This window comes from Neophocaena asiaeorientalis, unplaced genomic scaffold, assembly GCF_003031525.2.
Source record: "Neophocaena asiaeorientalis asiaeorientalis breed wild unplaced genomic scaffold, Neophocaena_asiaeorientalis_V1.1 scaffold46, whole genome shotgun sequence".
Lineage (NCBI taxonomy): Eukaryota > Metazoa > Chordata > Mammalia > Artiodactyla > Phocoenidae > Neophocaena > Neophocaena asiaeorientalis.
The window spans coordinates 12607009-12630114 of record NW_020175393.1 but is presented as its reverse complement, the minus strand read 5'-3'; the positions used below and the strand labels follow the sequence as shown (position 1 = coordinate 12630114).

Here is a 23106-nt window from a genome sequence, read left to right as displayed (position 1 = left end):
TGGGTTTGTCCTATATGGTCTTTATTATGTTGAGGTAGGTTCCCTCTGTGCCCACTTTCTGGAGAGTTTTTATCATAAACAGGTGTTGGATTTTGTCAAAAGCTTTTTCTGCATCTATTGAGATGATCATATGTCTTTCATTCTTCAGTTTGTTAATATGGTGTATCACATTGATTGATTTGCCTATATTGAAGAATCCTTGCATCCCGGGGTTAATCCTACTTGATCATGGTGTATGATCCTTTTAATGTGTTGCTGGATTCCATTTGCTAGTATTTTGTTGAGAATTTTTGCATATATATTCATCACTGATATTGGTCTGTAATTTTCTTTTTTTATGGTATCTTTGTCTGGTTTTGGTGTCAGGGTGATGGTGGCCTCGTACAACAAGTTTGAGAGTGCTCCTGCCTCTGCAATTTTTTTGAAGAGTTTGAGAACATGGCTGTTAGCTCTTCTCTAAATGTTTGATAGAATTCACCTGTGAAGCCCTCTGGTCTTGGGCTTTTGTTTGTTGGAAGGTTTTTAATCACAGTTTCAATTTCATTACTTGTGATTGGTCTGTTCATATATTCTGTTTCTTCCTGGTTCAGTTTTGGAAGGTTATAGCTTTCTAAGAATTTGTCCATTTCTTCCAGGTTGTCCATTTTATTGGCATAGAGTTGCTTGTAGTAGTCTCTCAGGATGCTTTGTATTCCTGTGGTGTCTGTTGTAACTTCTTTTTCATTTCTAATTTTATTGATTTGAACCCTCTCCCTCTTTTTCCTGATGAGTCTGACTAAAGGTTTATCAATTTTGTTTATCTTCTCAAAGAACCTTTAGGTGTAAAGTTAGATTGTTTATCTGAGATTTTTCTTGTTTCTTGAGGTAGGCTTGTATTGCTATAAACTTCCCTCTTAGAACTGCTTTTGCTGCATCCCATAGATTTAGGATTGTCCTGTTTTTATTGTCATTTGTCTTTAGGTATTTTTTGATTTCCTCTTTGATTTCTTCCATGATCTCTTGGTTATTCAGCAACCTATTTTTTACCCTCCATGTGTTTGTCTTTTTTACGTTTTTTCCCCTGTAATTCATTTCTAATCTCATAGCAGTGTGGTCAGAAAAGATGCTTGATATGATTTCAATTTTCTCAAATTTACCGAGGCTTGATTTGTGAACCAGGATGTGATCTATCCTGGAGAGTGTTCCGTGCGCACTTGAGAAGAAAGTGTAATCTGCTGTTTTCGGATGGAATGCCCTATAAATATCAACTATATCTGGTCTATTGTGTCATTTAAAGCTTGTGTTTCCTTATTAATTTTCCGTCTGGATAATCTGTCCAGTGGTGTAAGTGAAGTGTTAAAGTCCCCCACTATTGTTGTGTTACTGACAATTTCCTCTTTTATAGCTATTAGCATTTGCCTTATGTATTGACGTGCTTCTGTGTTGGGTGCATATATATTTATAATTGTTACATCTTCTTCTTGAATTGATCCCCTGATCATTGATCATTATGTAGTGTCCTTCCTTGTCTCTTATAACATTCTTTGTTCTAAAGCCTATTTTATCTGAGTATTGCTACTCCAGCTTTCTTTTGATTTCCATTTGCATGGAATATATTTTTCCATCCCCTCACTTTCAGTCTGCATGTGTCCCTAGGTCTGAAGTGGGTCTCTTGTAGACAGCACATATAAGGGTCTTGTTTTTGTATCCATTCAGCCAGTCTGTGTCTTTTGGTTGGAGCATTTAATCCATTCACATTTAAGGTAATTATCAATATGCATGTTCCTATTCCCATTTTCTTAATTGTTTTGGGTTTGTTTTTGTAGGTCCTCTTCTTCTCTTGTGTTTCTCACTTAGAGAAGTTCCTTTAGCATTTGTTATAGAGCTGGTTTGCTGGTGCTGAATTCTTGTAGCTTTTGCTTGTCTGTAAAGCTTTTGATTTCTCTGTCAAATCTGAATGAGATCCTTGCCCAGTAGAGTAATCTTGATAGTAGGTTCTTCCCTTTCATCACTTTAAATATATCGTGCCACCCCCTTCTGGCTTGTAGAGTTTCTGCTGAGAAATCAGCTGTTAACCTTATGGGAGTTCCCTTGTATGTTATTTGTCATTTTTCTCCTGTTGCTTTTAATATTTTTTCTTTTTCTTTAATTTTTGTCAATTTAATTACCATGTGTCTTGGCATGTTTCTCCTTGGGTTTATCCTGGGACTCTCTGCACTTCCTGGACTTGGGTGGCTATTTTCTTTCCCATGTTAGGGAAGTTTTCGACTATAATCTCTTCAAGTATTTTCTTGGGTCCTTCCTCTCTCACTTCTCTTTCTGGGACCCCTATCATGCGAATGTTGGTGCATTTAATGTTGTCCCAGAGGTCTCTTAGGCTGACTTCATTTCTTTTCATTCTTTTTTCTTTATTCTGTTCCATGGCAGTGAATTCCACTATTCTGTCTTCCAGGTCACTTACCCGTTCTTCTGCCTCAGTTATTCTGCTATTATTCCTCATTATGACCGTTCGACAATCGCTTTCCCTGCTAGGGATTTTAAAGACAAAAATCACATCTATTTTTGAAATCTTTTAATCCGAAACATAGTGACTGACACATAGTCACTCTTAAAATTGAGTAAATGGATTCGTGAGCAAATGCATGAATGAGGCAGCCAGTCATTGAATTATTTGGAGAATTATTACTCTGGGAATGAGGTCAGATATCACATATATAGGGTGATGAAAAAAACTCAGCAAACAGTACTCTTACTGTTCCATTGCAGACATTTCCAAACACTGCCTCCTGGTACTGGCTATACCAGAGCCCATAGGGAGCTAACATATAGATGCCTGGACCTGCCTTCTGAAGATTCTACATCAGAAAGTCTGCGATGGGTCTCAGGAGTCAGCGTGTTCAAAGCTTCTGCAAGAGCCTTGCAGCCTGCCTGAGGTCAGGCAGGGAACTGGTGCGGGCCATTTCACCTGGCCTTAACTCTGCCAGTTCCACTATAAGGACAAAAGGTGATGGCCCTGGCACTGGTCTGGTAGGAATCATGGGGAGGGCAGAGCACCCCAGTCCTGCTTGGAGGACTCGGGGAAGCCCTGCTAGCCATTGGCTGTCTCTAATTCTTCCTGAGGTTATTGACAGGGAAGATGTGATGAATACCCAAGTTGCTACGGGCAAGTGAGCTTTCTTGGGGTTAGTGCAGGGTTCCTAAAAATCACTGTTGATTCCTTATGTGTTTCACTTTGTCTTCTCTTTTTCACCTCTTCATCCCTCGTGATCTTCCAAATGAGCTGAACGACACTCCCCTTATTCAGCCTGGGCTGTAAGCACCAGGAGTGGTAAATACTTTCTGTGGATGATGTTATTTGATGAAAATCCAAGTTGTGACACTGTAACAGAGGGGTAGCAGTGGAGGCTTGTGAGGATCCAGCCTGGCTTCAGTGCAACTTCTTCTATTGCTTATTTGGGAAACTTAGCTATGTCTCGGGATTCATACACAGTACTCTGAAGTTTCCAAGGGTCTTGGCATGTTGCTCCAATATAAATTAGGGCAAGAACAACGAGACAGAGTCTCATGTCTTTGGAGAACAATTTCTAATTCTTTGTTAAGTCATCTCTCAATCCAGCTCCGACCAGTTTAGCATCATTAAAATAACTGTTCTGTTCATTAACTTTAGAAGATTTTGGTTTTAGAGTGAACAGAATTTGACATTATATCAAGATGCCATGTGGTGGGTAAAAGCAGGCACTCAGGCAATCTGGGCTTAAGCCCTACCTCCAGCACTTGCTAGCTGTGTGATTAGAACAAGTCAGTTAAACTTTTCTGGCCTCAGTTTCCTCATCAGTAGAATGGGGATAATTAAACTTCCCTGACAGATTGTTTTGGTGATGATTGAGTAAGGGGCCATGTGCCAGAAACTGTGCAAAATGTTTGGCACTTAGTAAGTGTTCAAATGTTAGCAATATTATCATCTATTTAGTGAGCAAACTTTTTTTAGCAACTCCTAGGTGCCATTTTTAAATAAAAAGACAAATTATAGTGCTATGTACTCATATGAAAAGATATTTACAATATATTTTCAAATTAAAAATGGAAGTTCAATATATTGTATGACGTTTTATAAACAAACTTTAAAACTATATATGTATGTATATTTATATGTATGGGTGTATATGTTTGTCTGTATTGTGTATGTGTACATGTATTTACGCATGGAAATGCATCTGGAAAAACATCTGTTGGCAAGGGATTATTAGTGCAAAGACAGCTCCATTTTTTAATTTACTTTATTGTCATGGTTGAATTTTGAAGTCATGTATTAACGTTATAATAAAATTGAAAATAATAGTGAAATAAGATAAAATGAAGTCAACCAATATTATAAATGATCTAAGGAGTTAAACTGTACATGCTTTTTCTGATTCCCTCCACCCCCCTAAAAATAGATATGGAATACTCTATAAATAACCAAGAAGCTTAGAGCTCCAGTGACAGTTTTCCCAGCTACGTATCTGGATTTTTAGCCTGTGTGATAAGAGCTGACCTTTCTATAGCCCTGTCTCCTCTGAAATCTTTCTCTCCGAATTCCTGTTGCCCTGAGAATTTGTACCATATCATCTAAGAATTTGGAAATGTCCCTGTCATTTGCTTTCTTCCTGTATTATAGATGTGAGTCTTGTTTCTGAATCCTTATTGTAAGCTCTTGTAGAGCAGGGATTATGTCAAATTCTCCGGTATTTACCACAGTTGTTGACATAGCCGAGGGTGTGTAGCATTTGCTTGTAAGTACCCATTGACTGAATGACTGCAGATCTGATGTTACTCAGAATCGGCCCTGTTGCACTGTCATAATGGAAAACAACTTAACCTGGAGATTTCAATGGGTTAACACAACAAAGGTTCATTTCTTGTTCATAAGAGGCCATATGAACTGGCATAGGCTCTTTTCTGCTCAGTGATGGGGGATCCAGACTTCCTCCGTCTGGAGGCACACATGTGGCTTCTAAGTTTGCTGAATGAAGGAAAGGAAGGAATGGAGAGACATACTGACTCATAAATATCCTAGGCCACTTCCATTCAAATTCCCATTTATCGGAAATCAGTCCCGTCTAGCTACCAGGGAGGCCAGGAAATTCAGGGGAGCACATAGCTACTCAGGAACACTAATTTCTGTGCCACGGATCTACATCTTCCTGCAGAATAACCGTGCCAGCTAGTTAGTACCCTATTCGTATCAGTGGGACAAACACCCACATGGATCATTAAACATGGCTCAGTTTATGTGAGTAACCGATGTGTTAGAAACTACCAGGATTCAGAATTTATCCATGCAGCAGGCATTTACTGGTGCCTACTATGTGCCGGGCACTGTTGTAGGTCCTGGGAAAACAGCAGGGAAGAAAAAAAAACAGCAAAAAAAAAACCCAGCGCCAATTCCCTATGCTCACAGAACTGACTTTCTGGAAGAGGAAGGTAAACAATTAACAAGTAATCCAGAGAATCTCTATTGGTGATAATATTATGCAGAAAAATAAAGCAGTTGGGGAAACAGGGCACGTATTGGTGTATGTGTTGGGGGGTAGATTGTAATTTTAAACTGGTCAGGGAAAACCTCACTGAGAAGGTAACATGGAAGCAAAACCCTAGGAGTGAGGGAGCCGGTTATTTGGGTGTCAGGGCAAAGAGCCTTCCTGGAAGAGGAACACAGGTACAGATCACAAGGTGGGACAAGGCGGGGCCTGAAATGCTTGCTGTATGGTGAGGAAGACGTGTAGCTGCAGTGAGTATGTGGGTGAGTGTGCAGGAGAGGCTGGGATGTCTGATCAGGAGTCTGTTAAGTACAGGCTGTAGAGCCTTATATGTTACTTTAAGATCTATGGCTTCTGCTCTGTGTCATGTGAAGCCATTTGGGGGCTTTGAGCACGAGGAATGGCATGATCACTCTGGCTGCTATATTGGGAATTGACCATAGGGTTCGGGGTAGACCAGTGACAGGTTACTGCAAAATTCAAGAATGAGATGGTGATGGCTTGGACCATTTCCATCACCCCAAAAAGAGGGGAGAAATTTTCAAGGGGAAAAGTGATTCACAAATACAAGATAGTTTTTGCTGATAAGATGTTAGCAAAGAGCCTCCCTGTAATATAATTTATTATTATCACAAGTCCAGTTGTATTCATCAGTGCTACCGACATTTATCCCACACTAGCTGCATGCCAGGACCCCTGTTAGGCACTTGGGACAGCAAGTAAGATCTGCCCCCTACCTTTGGGAGGCTCTCAGTCGTAGCAGGGTATAGAGATCCCCCAAAATATAACATCATCAGCACCAAAAACACACCCAGCTGCTGCAACACGATTATTTTACAAACATGATGGGAACGTTAGCCAAAACATATTGAGGGTTTACTATGCGCTAGACATGCCCTTGGATATTATTATGATTATGATATGTGATAAAATTATTATAGTTTGATGCTCTTCTTTCTAACCAAACTAGACTGCTACAAAGTTAGGGAACTAGTGGCCGAAAACCTAATATTATAACCTAAGAGTGTTATTTCTGGGCTCTGCAATCCAGCATGACCAAGAACTCTGACACCCTAGTGCCTCCCAAAAACCCATTCTAGAAAATGCATGTGCTGTTTTTTTTCCAAATGTCTTCTCCCTTTATAACACACGGAATCACGTTACTAGTCCTTTAATCTCACTGATAGGTTAGCCTATTCAAGTCCTCGTTGTTGCATGTCTTTTTTTTCCTTTTAATCATCTGCCTTGAAGAAGGTTAAGCTGAAACGGCTGCTCAGCTTCCAAGATGTTGCCACCCAAACTGCACGCGCTTTTCTGCCTCTGCACCTGCCTCACGCTGGTTCATCCCTTTTACTGGCAAGACCTAAATCCTGTTGCCTATATTGAATCATCAGGTAAGAGGTATATTTGTTCAAGGGCTTGAGCTACTGACCTGTTGCCAGACTCGAAGTGGTCCCAGGGAAGTTGCACGTGTGGACTTCTAAGAAGATTCTGATGAAGATGAGATCCTTAGTTCTCCCGGGGGAGGGGGGAGGGCCTCACTCTTTCCTCTTCTTAATGAAACTAGAGAAGTGCCTTCTTGTTCAACATCAGGACTGCAGGACAGCCTAGGATGAGGCCTTTTCAGACAAGCTGGAACCTCAGCGCGCAGTCACCATAGAGAAGGTCCACACCACCCCTTCTATACCTCATTGCCCTGACCCATGCCCTCTCCATGCAGTAACACACTTCCCCTGAAGTGCCTTCAGAGGCAACCCCAAGCTTGCCCCTACGAAGGTGAAGGAGAGGCAGGAGTCTTGATCAACAGGTGAAGTCCTGGTTGATGGTGGAGTGTGTGAGAAGATGGCAATTTAGAGTTTGGGATCCAGAGGGGGACAATCTTTTCTATCTAATGACAGGCAGGAGCAGGGACCAGTAGGCACTCGGAGCTCCAGATGAGAATGGATGTGCATCCCTTGCTCTTTCTTACTTTGCAGGGTGGAGGGAAGGAGAAGAGGGGGAGGCTTAGTCAAGCCCAGGAGTGGTGGCCAGAATGGGACAGCCATCTCTAGACAGGGACATCTCCTGTCACCTAGAATAAACTTGATTGAAAAGCGATGCCTTCTGGAGCTTTGTGAATTCCTGCTAATCTCAGAGGGTTGGGATGCATGAACTTCTCTATCTAGTCTCCTCAGGTGAGCAGCATCAGTGGCCTCTGCAAGGTGCCATACTGTCTGTACCCACAGACGCATGCACCTGGGGAGATATGGTAGCCCTGGATCTAGTTGTGTGGTCTTGATGGGTGACTCCTTACTGTGACATTTACCAAAGATCTTTCATAACCAGTGTCTTACAAATCTGGCCCTGCTTCATAGTTGGGGAAATGACTGCAACAGCAGAAAAGGGACCAGATCTTCTATCTATGTTTGCATAGGAAATGGCATCATATCTCACAGGTCCATTTATGCAACAATACTTATAAGAGAACTGAGGTGTGCGTAATACACTGGTGACTAAGACAGAGGGTTTGTAGTCAAGCTCAAGGAGGTTAAATTAATTCTCAAGGTTAAATTAATTCTCCCATTCCCTTATCTGTACATTGAAAACAGGTAACATCTTACATGACGAGCAAATTCTTACCTAGGAGACATTTGCCTCATGTGCTTTTTATTGGTACAGAGTGGGAATTTCAAAACATGTTCTCTATTCCCTCATGTCTGAAAATCACTGGAAAGCTGTTACTGGACAGTCAGAAACTTGAGGACACGCTTCATTCATCTTTGTCATCCCAGCCTGGAGCCCAATGCCCCATTCATTTGAAATACTCAAAAATGAATGCATAAATATTTTTAAAATTATACATAAATAAATGTAAAATTATTAGAAATAGTTTATTCAATAAAAGATGAAAATAATAGATGATTATTTGTATCATTATTAATAAATGAATACATAGAAAATATGATCATGCAGCCAAAAAGCTTGTAAACATGGCTAGAGATATCCCATTTGCTAATGGAGGACATAAAGCCATATAAGAGAATGTCATTTTCCTAGCACGTGTACATTCCATCTCCAACCCCAGGAATGAACATCAGGACTATTTGATAAATGAACATCACCAAAAATGTATAATAAGATTAACAGCATACCATAGGTTCTAATGCTCCTATTAAAATAGAGTTGAAGAAAAATAGGAAGTGACATTTGTAAGTTCTGAACCACACAACTATATCATCTACAGAGTGGCCATTCAACCTGGCAAGTCTCTTCCCTGCCTCTTCCTTCGTGATGAGTGCTGATAGTTGGTTAGAGAATGGGAAATCTAGGACCATAACCAGATTAGCTGCGGGCTGGTGAACCTTTTCTTTCTTTCTTTCTTTTCTTCCTTCCTTTCTTTCTTTCTTTCTTTCTTTTTCTTTCTTTCTTTCTTTTTCTTTCTTTCTCTTTCTTTCTTTCTTTCTCTCTTTCTTTCTTTCTTTCTCTTTCTATCTTTCTTTCTCTTTCTTTCTTTCTTTCCTTCTTTCTTTCTTTTTTCTTTCTTTTCTTTCTTTCTTTCTTGTTTATTTTATTGAAGTATAGTTTATTTACAATGTTGTGTTTAATTTCTGCTGTACAGCAAAGTGACTCAGTTATACATATATATATATTCTTTTTCATATTCTTTTCCATTATGGTTTATCACAGGATATTGAATATAGCTCCCTGTGCTGTACAGTAGGACCTTGTTGTTTGGTGAACCTTTTCTGCAGCCTCCCTGGCACTCACCAGCCACAGGGCCCTGGAGGCCTACACTCAAACCTGGGTCAACTCGAAGTTTCCTGAGACCTTTTCAGGGGTCAGATGTCCTGGAATACACCTCTCACAGTCCAACAGAAGGAAAGGAGCAGGCAAGCTGAATCTAGAAAACTGAATCCAGATACACTGATATATGGACTCACCATCCTGAAATTACATGAGGACTTGATTGGGGGTTAGAAAGGGGAACAGGGGAAACTGCAGGTGTGTTACAGGGTTTTGGCACCAGAGAGAGAAAATGTTTCAAGAGTGGGTAGGTAAAAGAATAGAGGCCATGGGCCTTCCCTGGTGGCGCAGTGGTTAAGAGTCCACTTGCCAATGCAGGGGACACGGGTTCGAGCCCTGGTCCAGGAAGATCCCACATGCTGCGGAGCAACTAAGCCTGTGTGCCACAACTACTGAACCCACATGCCACAACTGCTGAAGCCTGTGCACCTAAAGCCCGTGCTCTTTATATATATATATATGCCGTCAAGCATTTAGCAGAAACAAAAGAGACCCAGTGACAGTGAAAAGCTTAGTTTAACTCATTTTCACAGATATTTTTTGAGCACCGCTTATGTGCTAGACATTGTGTTAAAGATGTGAGGATACAAAGATATGGATGCAGCTCTTACGAGATAGCCTTGAGAGACAGAGTGTGCAGACACATAATTTTAATCTAATATGATAGGAAGAAAGATAAAAATATATACAGGGAATTGATTTGATACTGAGGATGAAACGATTAAGTCTGGTGGTGGTCAGGGCAGGCTTCAGAGAAGATCAAGATATTAAAGGTCGAATAGGAGTTTGCCATGGGGATTTCAAGCACAGGGAAGAGCATTTACTAAGGTGTAGACGCATGGAACAGCCCAATGCCTCACTCAGCAGTGCTGAAGCACAGGGAGGGAGATAACAAGGGAAAAAGCAGCAGAAGAGGAGGAGCCAGTGGACCTCCAGATCATGGAGTGTCTTTCTTACAGTGCCTGGGAACTTGGGATTTAACTTGTGTACCTGTGAACCTCTACGAGCTTCAACCCCCAAACACTGGAAAGATAAGCCACCCCACACTGGAAGCCATGTGTAGATTTAAATATAACCTACAAACTGCCTTCCAGAAAGATTCCAGTACATTCCCCCTTCAAGAAAAAATACCTGGTGATAATAGGAAAGCATTGAAGGATTTGAAGAATTGCCTGGTGAGATTCATGCTTTAAATCACTCCAGGAGTTGTGTGAAAGATGCAGTTGAAGGAGTCAGGATCCAAGGTGAACAGGACACTTGGGAGAGATGGCGACTTTCCGGTCAAGAACCGTTAAGGTGTAACTGAGACAGTTGAGCTAATGTGGTAAGGATACATTGGAGAGAGCTAAAAAACAAATGTTAGAGACTGGAACTTGGTTGGATGTAGGGGATAGAGGAGAAAGGGTTAGGAGAGTAGCATGAGTCCCAGGTTTCTGGCTTGGGATCCCCAAGCTAGGGAATTCTGGAGTTGCATGCTGTGTGTTTGGAAGATGAAGAGGGGGAGTTGGGAGATGGTCATTTAGTTTCTTTCTGGACCATAGGCTTTGCTGTTCCAATAGGAGGGCTTCCAGTGGGAAGTCATGAGCCCAAATCTGAAAGGTGGATAGAGTTCATGTTTAGGAAAAGCAGATTTGGGAAGTGGTCTCTAATATGCTCTGGATAGGAGTAGAAGGTAAGGGCAAAGCTGGAAGGATTGGGAGCTGATCCTCAACATCTTAGGAAAAGGGCTATGTCGACCACCATCTTTTTCCCCACACAGTACTTTGCATACAGCAGGCGCTCAATAATTATTTGTGTATTTTACTAATTAGTAAAGAAATGGAGGCAGGAAACTATGGGTAGTCACTTGATTCTCTTGGAGTTTCTTTGTGTAATAAAGTCTGGGGTGTAACAGCTGACAAGTGAAATAATATTGACCTGTTTTCCAGCGTGGGTCAAAAAACTACAAGCTCTGATGGCTGCTGCAATGTTTGGCCAAACTAAAATCCCCAGAGGAAATGGATCTTATTCCGTCGGTTGTACAGACTTGATGTTTGATTACACGAATAAGGTAGTGATTTGATTAATACCACTTATCCTTATATTCTAATATTGACTGTGGCTATGGCCCATGAGAAGGTTTTGAAACCTGACCTTGCCCTCACCTGAGAAAGACTTATTTTGCCATGTGTATGGTCTCCTGGGAAGCCTTTGGCAGTTTAATTCATTCCCCAATTCGTTGCTCTCATCGGATTAACTATAAACTCTTTTTTTCCCCTTCTTTGATGGCGAAACCAGGCTGCTCACACTTTCTTTTCACTCAAAAAGCATACTGTCGTTCTATTTTTCTTCCTTTTGACTGCATTCAATCACCACGGCAACTTAAAAAGCTCTCTGGACCTCTTGCTCAATAGAAGTATTTGGGTCCCCGCTAATTAAATATGCAAAATAGCTGTTAGAACATGTTTAAGAAGCAACTTGACTAAAAGTACATTAACTTCTTTCCTCTACAGGGCACCTTCTTGCGTTTGTATTATCCATCCCAAGATCATGATCACTGTGACACCCTTTGGATCCCAAACAAAGAATATTTTTTTGGTCTTAGTAGATTTCTTGGAACACACTGGCTTATGGGCAAAATTTTGAGCTTATTCTTTGGTAAGATTTGTGTTGCTTCTGCTTTTAGGCTCTAGAATATAAGAAAAGCTTGAAAATAGCAGGAGTTTCAGGCAGTGAAAGACCAAAGTAGATTGTCTCCAGTCCAGACATCTCCTAAGATGACAAAGTATTTCTTAAAAGGCCAGGTAACTATAAGAGAATCAAGGGTTCTCGTTTTGTCTATTCTGAATACGATGGGGTGCGTGGAGGGAGTGAAGGTATCAGACTTTCAGGCTGGCTCTGACATCTCTCTGTGGCTGGCCTGATTTTTGCTTCTTACATATTCTTGGAGGCAATCATGTGGTGAGACCAGCAGCTGGGCTGATGTGACTACTACCTTCTACGCTCTGCACTGAAGTGCTTTCTACAGTTGGGCAAAGAGAGAAAGAAAACAGAAGCCTCCATAACTCTCCAGATCCTAAACAAAGGAGTGAAAGCTAATTTCTTACATGTCATAAGTGAGGAAACTACTCTCATTCCCATCACCGACCCCCAAGCGGCCAGCCTCTCTCACTAAGACAATCCGATGTGCATTCATCACTTAATATGTCTGTATTTCACTAATATTGAGTTGTCCTTCCTTATCTGTTTGACCAGACACTACTGTTGGGCTGATGTTAACCATGTCTTCAAATTTCCCCCTCAAAAATACCTACAACTTTTGGCATTCATTTTAAACATCTCGTTGGAGTTTTCTTCAGAATCAATTTATAAGAGAAATGATGAAAATATTATCACTACGCATCTTTATGACGCTGAATAACTTATAAGTCACTTCCATAGCAGTCATCACATGCAGTCTTCATGACCACATCTCCAACGTATTGATGAGAAAGTGAAACACAAATAATTGATGATAACGATGTCTCGTTTTGTCTATTCTGAATACGATGGGGTGCGTGGAGGGAGTGAAGGTATCAGACTTTCAGGCTGGCTCTGACATCTCTCTGTGGCTGGCCTGATTTTTGCTTCTTACATATTCTTGGAGGCAATCATGCGGTGAGACCAGCAGCTGGGAGCGAGAAGTGAAGGAAGAAGAGACAACATCTTCCATTTTTTTGAGCCTTTTACTATGTGACTGGATAGATGTACTTTACATTTTCCTACTTAAATATGACTCTGACAAAACCCCCATGACATAGATATCACTCCCTTTTATAGGAGTCTGAGGCTCAGAGAGTTCTCTTGACTTGCCCAAGGTCAGTAGCTAGTAAGTGGCAGAGCTTCCTCCAAAGCTACATCTAAGCGTGCAGTCGAAGGTCTCTCCACCTTCCTCTTGATTTTGATCGAGTTAGAATGAGATGATTCTCCTATCTGAAGATTCTGGATCTCAGTGTAATATTCCTGAGGCTTACTGGTAGTTTAGTTTCAGAACATTCCCTCTGAAGTTTTGCCCAAACCTGGGATTAATCATAAGGAACGGCCTTCTCGAATACACCTCTAAGTAGGAAAATGTCTCACCTCAAGTTCAGAGCTGGCAGTGAGAACCGATAGTTAATGATCCTACGGTCCTAGGAAAAACACATAGTTCAGGCCCTTGGTTGGTGGTATCTAGTAGGAGACTTTTTTAATGAATTTACTATTAATGCATAAAAACGTGAATTCCATGGGTCAGAATTTTATACTAAGCAGATATGCTAAATAGCAACACAAGTCAGAAAAAACGCTAATTACAGTCTCCCACTGCTGTCTAGGTTCAATGACAACTCCTGCAGCCTGGAATTCCCCTCTGAGGACTGGGGAGAAATATCCACTAATTATTTTTTCTCATGGTCTTGGAGCATTCAGGTAAAGTCTCAGAGGTTGAACGACTTTAGCTTCTAGGGACAAATGACTGAATGCAGTTTTCCCCCAGAAGAGGGACAGCAGATTATGGAGTGTCAGGCTGTCCCCTGTCCTGGAGGACTTGGCGTTCCTCAGGAATTAGCTGGGATCTGTTGATCGGGCCTATAGCCCTGTTTTTTCCTGCCTCCAGCCCATGGAGACCAGCTTCACAACAGAGGAGACAGGCTGTCGCATTTTGGGTTGTTGTCTTTCTATATTATAGTATTTACACTCTCAAAATCATTCATCGTATTAGTTCAGGTCCTCCGAGAAACAGCCACCATGACTAGATTAGCGGTGAAAGACGTGTATTACAAAATGCCCATGGAGGATAGAAGGGAAAGAGCAGAAGCAGAAAAGATGGGGAGAGCTTTCATGATGCAGGCTGGACACCTGGGAAGGAGATGGGAGACAGAAGGACTGGATACGGAGCATCTCGAGACTGCGGCACAGTTCTAAGGAAGATTGGGCCAGGCCGATGGAGGGAGTGCTTGACCAAGAACTGCTCCTCAGAGGAGCTCTGCACCTCACAGGAAAGGACCTGCGTTAAACCCACACCATGTCCAGTCGCTGGGACCGACCCACAGGAAGCCTAGCTTTCACTCGGATCCACAGGGGTAGGAGCTGGGAGAGGTCTTTAGTCAACTGTGATCTCTGTGCCATGACGAGTGGCACATTTTCATGGCCACCGCACGCCCTCCACTTTCTTCCTACATCTTCTCAACTGCCTCCCCGTCTCCCCCCTCAGAGGATTATAAGACCTTCAGAAGAGTGGCTTTTAGCTGGTAAGAAATTGTGTAGCATCTGCAATAAGAAATTATCGTAGTCCAGCTAGTTATTTCATTCCTTCTAGACCAGTGGCTGTCATCTCGGAATCTGAGGGCCAGCTCCAGCCTGCTGCCTGCTTCTGTAAATAAGGTTTTATTGCAACTCAGCCACACTCATTCATTTTCCCCATTGTCTCCGCCGCTTTTGTGCTATAACGGCAGAGCTGAGTAGTTGTGTATGGCCCACAGAGCTGGAAGCAATTACTCTCTGGCTTTTTACCGAAAAGGTTTTGCTGATCCCTGTACTAGATGATTTTCCCTTCCTGAGTTGGTCCTGCATTGTCAGGAGTAGAAGACATGGTGCCTACCTCCTTTTTGTTCCTTATGGCCATTTCCTATTGAATACATGATAGGAGAGGAGATTGTGCAGAGCAAAGATGTGGAAGGGATTCTGAATGCAGTTGCTAATTAGCACATGATTCTTTAAGCATCTCACCCTGTCCAGTCATTTACATAACAGCTAACGTGTGTTCGGTATTTCCCCTGGTGCAGACACGGTTATAAGCACTGAAACTGTGTAACTTACTTAATCCTTACAGTAACCCGACCAGGTACCATAATCTTATAACATCACCCTTCTACAGATAAAGCACTAAGGCAGAGAAAAGATAAGTGACTTATCCAAGGTAGAGAGCTAATAAGGGAGGAAACCAGGATACAATCACCTGCAGTGGTCAGAGTGTAGGTCCTGTTCTCTTAAGCCTTCCTGCACTATGTATTATCTTATCAAAACCTTATCACTATTCTAAAGCAAAGGCTTTATTATCTGTCCCCATTCTACAGATGAGGACAGAAATGCAGTAATGTAATTACCTAAAGTCATATAGCTGGTAAGTGGCAGACGCAAGATTAAAACCCAGAACTCTCAGTTTGGGATTGACACGTACACACTGCTCTATTTAAAACGGATAACCAACAAGGATCTACTGTATAGCACAGGGAACTCTGCTCAATATTATATAACAGCCTAAATAGGAAAAGTATTTGAAAAAGAATAGATACATGAATATGTATAACTGAACCACCTTGCTGTACACCTGAAACTCTCACAACATTGTTAATCAACTATACTCCAATATAAAATAAAAAGTTAAAAAAACGCAGAATTCTCAAAGGCAATATTTATAATTACTGCACCAGTGTTTCTCAGCCTTGGTACCACTGATGCTTTGGACTGGATAATTTCTTGTGGAATGTAGTCTTGTTCATCACAGGGTGGTTTTAGCAGCATCCCTCTATCCACTAGATGCCAGTAACACCCTCCCCCTACTCATGATAATGAAAACCCCTCCAGACATTGTCAAATATCCCCTGAGCGGTAAAATCAGCCCCCTTTGAGCACCACAGCTCTCTGCTTTACCCCAGGGCACTACTACAGGGGCATAATTACCTCCATATTCCTACGTTTATTTGTGGACCCCTTGTAATCATGACTGGTAGTTGAATGCTTCCCTCTTTTTGTTTTGAAGGACAATTTATTCTGCTATTGGTATTGACCTGGCATCTCATGGGTTTATAGTTGCTGCCATAGAACACAGGTATGTCACCTGGTATGTGGCTGAGCTCTACCTTTCATACAGGTTTATGAAAAGTGCTGATAGAATTGTCAACTATGGTTACATGATGAACAAAAAAGGAGACTGAGTTAGATTGTCAAGTATATAAAAAAATAGCTAACATTTCTAGAATGTTTATTAAGTGCCATGTTCAGAGACCATCTCATTTAATCTTCATAACAATGCTTTAAGACGGTTATCATTACCACTGTTTCAAGGCGGCAGAGAATGAAGCTGAGGAAGGGTAAGTAATTTGCCCCAAACCACACAGCTAGCAAGTGACAGCACTGGGGTTTGATTCCAGGAGAGAGTTTTCAACACCGCAGCCTCCCAGAATTGTGAAGATGGAATGGGTTGTTTACAGGCAACCATGTCTTTTTTCTTAGAACTCCCTTGGGGGCTTCTTTGATTTTAAAAAAAGGTAGAGTGCAAGAAAGGGAGTCAAAAAGAGTCACGGCTGGGGATGTGGAACACAGGTGAGATGAAGGAGAAAAAGAGCAGGCGTAAGTAATTGATTCTGTTTGTATTGTAGAGATGGCTCTGCATCTGCGACTTACTATTTCAAGGACCAGTCTGCTGCAGAAATAGGAAACCAGACTTGGCTTTATCTTAGAACCCTAAAACGAGGGGAGGAGGAGTTTCCTTTACGAAACGAGCAGGTATGTTGCAAGAAGAAGAGAGGTGGCATGGTGACCAAAAAGCATAGGCAAAATGATGACATTTGTTTGTTTAATTTTACATATGGCACACCGTGCTCCTAGATCTCCTTACTTCCCATCCCCAAGAGATCTGTCAGAGGATTCTCTGAGTAATCCAATTCCCTTAATGAAATATCTGGATCATAGTAAAAACAAAGACCAACATAAAAATCCTAGGAGATGACAGTGAATATTCAGAATCCCTTTGCATTAGAAGTAAAGACTACTTTTCACAGAGCTGGTATAGAATAGCATTAAGAGTCCAGGCCTTAGAATGCAACTTTCTATGTTTGAATCCTGGCACCATCACTTCGCAGTGATCTTGGACAAGTTACTTATTGTTTTTGCTTTGCTTCCATGTTTTATCCGTTACGAAATGATGAATATTAACAGTATCTTTCACATGGGGCTTTGAGGAAGATCAAGTGACATAAAGCACATTGCTTTCCACCTCTGTGCCTGGCTTTATAGTGGGTGCTTTTTATATAAGTTATTGCATTTAATCCCACCCACATTTCACTGAGGCATTATTGTACAATAACTGGAAGTTCAGAGAGGTTAAGTAAATCACCTTAGGTCACACAGTGGGTAAGCAACAGAGTCAGGATTTGGACCAAGCGATAACTACCTGTAAAGCTGGTGCCTGGGTCCTCATGCTAGGTTGTGTTCTAATCACTAATCTCAAAGTCATTTCCGGTTTATAAGCAACCACGTATTTTTTCCACCTGCCCCCTCTGCACAAGCTTTAAGCGTTACAGCTTTTTACTTTGCCATTTCCTTCTTCTAATCATCATATTAGGTACTGCAACGAGCAAAGGAGTGTTCTCAAGCTCTCGATTTGATTCTGGACATTGATCGCGGGAGACCAGAGAAGAATGTATTAGATTTAGAGTTTGACGTGGAACAGATGAAGGTGAGCTTAAAAAAAAAAAAGCCATTTTCCCCTGGCCTAGACTTTTTTATTGCTCACATTTTTGTCTGTCTTACTGCTGTAATACAAGATACAATATGATAAAGGGCTGCAAAGAAAAGTACCCGCACAGTATTCCAGCAGTGAGGAACACATCAGGCTGAACTACATACGAAGTTGCCACCAGCCAGCCTTGATCTACAAAAGTGGCAAATTTCATATGTTTCAACTTAATACAACCAGTGGAAGTATTGTAATTTCTTGGGCAGTTCCTGCATGTTTTTGAGCTTGATCTTGAAACGCTGGTGAAAAGTTTTAGACAAAATATTGGGGTGGGGTGGAAGGATATGAGTGGACCGCGTGAATGAAGACTCAAACGTGTGTGTAGGGGGGTGGAGTGTAGGAAAGGACAGGGCACTAAGATGATGGTATGTCCTCCAGACACAGTGAAGCGTTTGTGTCCCTCGGCTAGCCACTCTCCTGTCTCCATACCTTTGGACGTGTTGTCCCCTTGGTCTGACACCCCGTCTTCCTGACTCAGTCCTGCTTAATCGTCAACTCAAGTCGGGTATTACCTCGGCCATGAAGCTTTCTTGGGCCTCACTGCCCACCCTGGACTGGGCTAGCTGTCTATCATATGTGCTCCATGGTACGACCCTACTGCATCTGCATCGTGTATCTGTAGCTCCTTCCCTAATAGACTGGGAGCTCATGGAAAATGAACTATAATGCCTGGCACAGAGCAGGTGCTCAATCAATACTCAGGGAATGAACAAACTAATAAACATGGAAGGGGAATGGGGAGAAATCAGCAATGATGTTGATGCTTGAAGTGTGGGTGAAGAGGAAGGCCATGAAGTTTACCTCTGAACTCTTAGAAATGTTCAACAACTATGTGCGTGTCTTTGTGTATATATAGGTAAGCATGTGTGTATATGTACCTACGTGTGTATATGTTTAAATATGTGTATGTGGGTGTGGGGGTGCTCATGAACGTATGTATGTGTATATATATTTCTTTTCTAAGAAACCAAGGTACTTAACCATGCCTGTGAAAAAATAAGTTTATAATTCACAAAATCACTGCCTATCCTCCGAACAACCTGCAAGATACTGATGAATTTATGTCATGCTTTTTCACATAGGACTCTATCGATAGGGATAAAATAGCAATTATTGGACATTCTTTTGGTGGAGCCACAGTTATTCAGAGTCTTAGTGAAGACCAGAGATTCAGGTAAGAGAATGAGTCTTAGTTTTTGGAAGCGGGGGGAGGGATAACACATGTGAGATAGAATTTATGAAACTCTTAGTGAGGAAGAGATCCTTTGGAATTCACAAGTTTGTTCTTTTGCCTCCACAAAGTCCTCCATATGAATTTTCCTAAAACAGAAACCATCTACTTCTCCTGCTACTGAAAACTCTTCGCATCTCTCAATACTTTCCCTCGTTATTATTCATCTGCTCAGGGCTTATTATTTTCATTTGGAAGTTTAGCTTTATATGTACGTATTATCTGTGACATAATAATTGTAATAAAAATGTTGTCATCTTATACTATTTTCTAGACTTCCCCAATAGGCAGGGCATTTTTTACTTATTTTTTTTTTCATCCTTAAGATGAAGTGTGGGCTAAAATTACATAGTTATGTGGGTGGAAGTCAGGCCCCCAGTCTTCTAACTTGAAGAAATATTTTCTTTCTTGAACCATTTTATCCCAGATTGATGAGATCATGTAGAACCAACCATGCAGAAAGAGGGTAGGATCATTTGTGAAACTTCATCTCACATTTCTTAAAATCTGTTTCAACGTAAGGGGATTCTCTTCTTTCCTCCATTTAGCACATAAAATAGAGTGTCCAAAAGGCTAAGAAACATAGGATAACTTACTTTTAAAAAGAAACTTAATTACATTTCTTTTTCCAATGATATACTCCATAGGCTTTTCTTCAACACCCAGACACTCTTCCAGGTGAAGCATCTCTAAATATAAAGGAATGGGTCTAACTGCTGCTCTGAAGGAAGTATAATGAGTACACGACAGTGTCCAGAAGGACTAGAAACACAGGGGCAATAGTGCATGTACTGTATTTTTTCAGATACCCCCCAATTTTGAAGAATTATAGTACTTATAATATTTTAAAATTTATCTTGAAAGATAACAAAAAAATGAATAAAAGAATTTTAAATATTGTGTCTTTCTAAAGGTTGCAATTCTTAAATGCCTCCTAAAGAAAATGATTGTGTAATTACAAGTTTGCTACCTTATAAAGCTAATCATATCCCTTTCCCATAGTGAAGTATAATACCTCTTCAGCTCAGTGAGATAACCCGTAACGATGTGGTGTGCTGTGTGTCTCTGAATCCTTGCATTATCAGAAATTCCTGTATCTGGGCCAGTGTGTAACCAGACTTCTTTGATCAGGTGTGGTGTCGCCCTGGATGCATGGATGTTTCCAGTGAGTGATGAAGTATATTCCAGAATTCCTCAGCCCCTCTTTTTTATCAACTCGGAACGATTCCAATACCCTTCTAATATTATAAAAATGCAAAAATGCTACTTACCTGATAGAGAAAGAAAAATGATTACAATCAGGTAAGTATCAGTAAGTGACTTACTACATCATCTGAAACAGAAGCTTGAAACTTGGATAAACAAGTAACAGATATCATTTGGTTGCTACTCTAGAATTATTCAGTTTGTTGTTTAGACTTGGAATAAGGGAGAATATTAGATAATCTCAGTTTCCAAGTGCCTTTAGACTTACTCTTTTTAAAATGCAAATTTTTGAGTTGTGTTAATATACTATTAATGTTAAATACTATTAACTATGTTAATATACGGTACAGCACGTGCTGATAAATAAGATTTGCATGATACACGCTACCTTTATCTAAATGTAAGAGCAAGCCTATACATTTTTAGGGCTGGGATAGGGGGAAGTATTCCATCAGTAAGCTAGGCTAAGAACTCTTTAGAAAAAAAGTAAGATCATCTGTTGAGAACTGCAATGTGTTTATCTGTTTGGTAAGTAGATGAATTTATAAATTCTCAAAAGCTATAATAGAGTCCCTTGAAGGGTCAGCAACATGCTTATATCGTGGATGTGAAAAAGAACTCCCAATAGCGTTTTGAACTCACGATGAGATGCTACAAAGCAAAGACTGAGCTCCTTCCTCTCCTATCGGAAACCTGATTTACTTAGAAGGGCACAGAGGAGGTGGCAAGAAGGAAACACACACAGTAAAGGCAGTAAACACTCCCAGGACAGAGAATGGAGGGCTCTAAGGCTGCTTAGAAGAAATTGGGGTAGAATTGGGTCTTGAAGGATCAAGAGACATTATTATTATTATTATTATTAAGATTTAATTTAATTTTTATTTTTTTTGGTTGTGCTGGGTCTTTGTTCCTGCGTGCGGGCTTTCTCTAGTTGTGGCGAGCGGGGGCTACTCTTCGTTGCGGTGCGTGCACGGGCTTCTCATTGTGGTGGCTTCTCTTGTTGTGGAGCACAGGCTCTAGGCACGTGGGCTCAGTAGTTGTGCCTCGCGGGCCCTAGAGCGCAGGCTCAGTAGTTGTGGCGCACGGGCTTAGTTGCTCCGCAACATGTGGGATCTTCCTGGACCAGGGATTGAACCCGTGTCCCCTGCATTGGCAGGTGGATTCTTATCCACTGTGCCACCAGGGAAGTCCCTCAAGAGACTTTAGATAGATGGTGAGGAAGGATCTAGATATTTAAGGTAAGATGTCAACTTAGCTTATTGGTATGTGCAAGTCTATTTAATTCTAAAGCAGAAATATTACAGAACACCCAACCTTCCTTATTGGCTATCACTCTCTCTGTTTCTTCCCTTCTCTGCTAGAAAGAAGAGCTTGTACTTAATATTCCCTGTCCTTACATCCATTTACTCTGACTTCTGCAGTCTGTCTTCCTGAACTGCCACCAGTGAGCTGAAAATGGCCCCACTGAGGACATAGAAGTTTCAGTCGCCTATTGGCAGCCTCAGCCTTTCTCTCTGCATCCCTCCCACCTGTTGACTACCCCCACTTCTCCTCTCTTGGGTACACTAACCCCACTCTCTCCTGCTTCTCGCATCCTGTAGATGGCTTCCTCCCTTTCTCCCCCACCGTCTCCTCCTCTTCAGGCCATCTCTCCACCGTTGGTGGCATCCGGGGTTCTGCTCTCAGCTGTGCCGCGACCCTGCCTCTATTTACCTTCTTTATACTTTTGACTCTCAAGTTTGGATTGGGATGTGGGGAAGAGTGAGCAGAGTCTGGGCCTCGGTTTTGCGTAGAGATACATAAAAGAATGGTGGTTTGCTTATAAGCAGCAAAGTGAAGAGGAAAAGTGGCATTGGGTGGGGCTGGAAAGGTGTGGTTTATTAGCCTTGGGTAAAGATGTCTGGCCACAAATTAGCAAAGTATATAATTTGTATATTATTAATGAAATCTATGGAGGAGATGAGACCACAAAGTGCGAAAAGAACTGGTCTAATAGAATCTTGAGGATTTAGGGGAAGAGCCAGTGAAGAACAGAGTAGTTCGGGAAAGGAGGGAAAATGTGATGTCAAGGGAAAAAACAAATGCAAGAAAATCAAGTGTCACATGTCTCAGAGGTAGTAGAAAATGTGCAGCAAAAAATGGCCATTTTGGGGAGAAGCTTCAAGACGTTGGAGGAGTAAGACGCGGAGATCATCTTCCTCCCCACAGATACAGCAGAAATACATCTACACGTGGAACAACTCCTACAGAACATCTACTGAACGCTGGCAGAAGATCTCAGACCTCCCAAAAGGCAAGAAACTCTGCACGTACCTGGGTAGGGCAAAAGAAAAAAGAATAAACAGAGACAAAAGGATAGGGACGGGACCGGCACCAGTGGGAGGGAGCTGTGAAGGAGGAAAGGTTTCCACACACTAGAAGCCCCGGAGACGGGGGTTGGAGCGGGGGAAGCTTCGGAGCCGCGGAGGAGAGCACAGCAACAGGGGTGCGGAGGGCAAAGCGGAGAGATTCCCGCACAGAGGATCAGGGCCGACTGGCACTCACCAGCCCGAGAGGCTTGTCTGCTCCCCCGTCGGGGCGGGCGGGGGCTGGGAGCTGAGGCTCGGGCTTCAGAGGCCAGATCCCAGGGAGAGGACTGGGGTTGGCGCGTGAACACAGCCTGAAGGGGTCTAGTGCGCCACAGCTAGCGGGGAGGGAGTCCGGGGAAAAGTCTGGAGCTGCTGAAGAGGCAAGAGACCATTGTTTCCGGGTGTGGGAGGAGAGAGGATTCAGAGCGCCACCTAAACGAGCCCCAGAGACGGGCGCGAGCCGCGGCTAAAAGCACGGACCCCAGAGATGGGCATGAGACGCCAAGGCTGCTGCTGCCGCCACCA

At 41.9% G+C, this 23106-nt stretch overlaps 1 protein-coding gene across 4 annotated transcripts in view; it reads left to right on the top strand.

Annotated features, from left to right (window-relative positions):
• Positions 1-23106, top strand: part of PLA2G7 (phospholipase A2 group VII) — a 29623-nt gene that overhangs the window by 3576 nt on the left and 2941 nt on the right. Inside the window, exons 2-10 of one of the 4 annotated variants that reach the window (XM_024766092.1) lie at positions 6750-6892; positions 11210-11331; positions 11774-11918; positions 13613-13706; positions 16039-16107; positions 16658-16784; positions 17623-17736; positions 18879-18970; positions 20159-20329. In XM_024766092.1, coding sequence (XP_024621860.1) covers positions 6784-6892; positions 11210-11331; positions 11774-11918; positions 13613-13706; positions 16039-16107; positions 16658-16784; positions 17623-17736; positions 18879-18970; positions 20159-20329 — 1043 coding nt within the window. In that variant the 5' untranslated portion in view covers positions 6750-6783. Of the gene's footprint in view, positions 1-6749; positions 6893-10484; positions 11332-11773; positions 11919-13612; positions 13707-16038; positions 16108-16657; positions 16785-17622; positions 17737-18878; positions 18971-20158; positions 20330-23106 lie in introns of all 4 variants that reach the window. The other 3 variants (XM_024766093.1, XM_024766094.1, XM_024766095.1) reach the window with 3 other exon arrangements.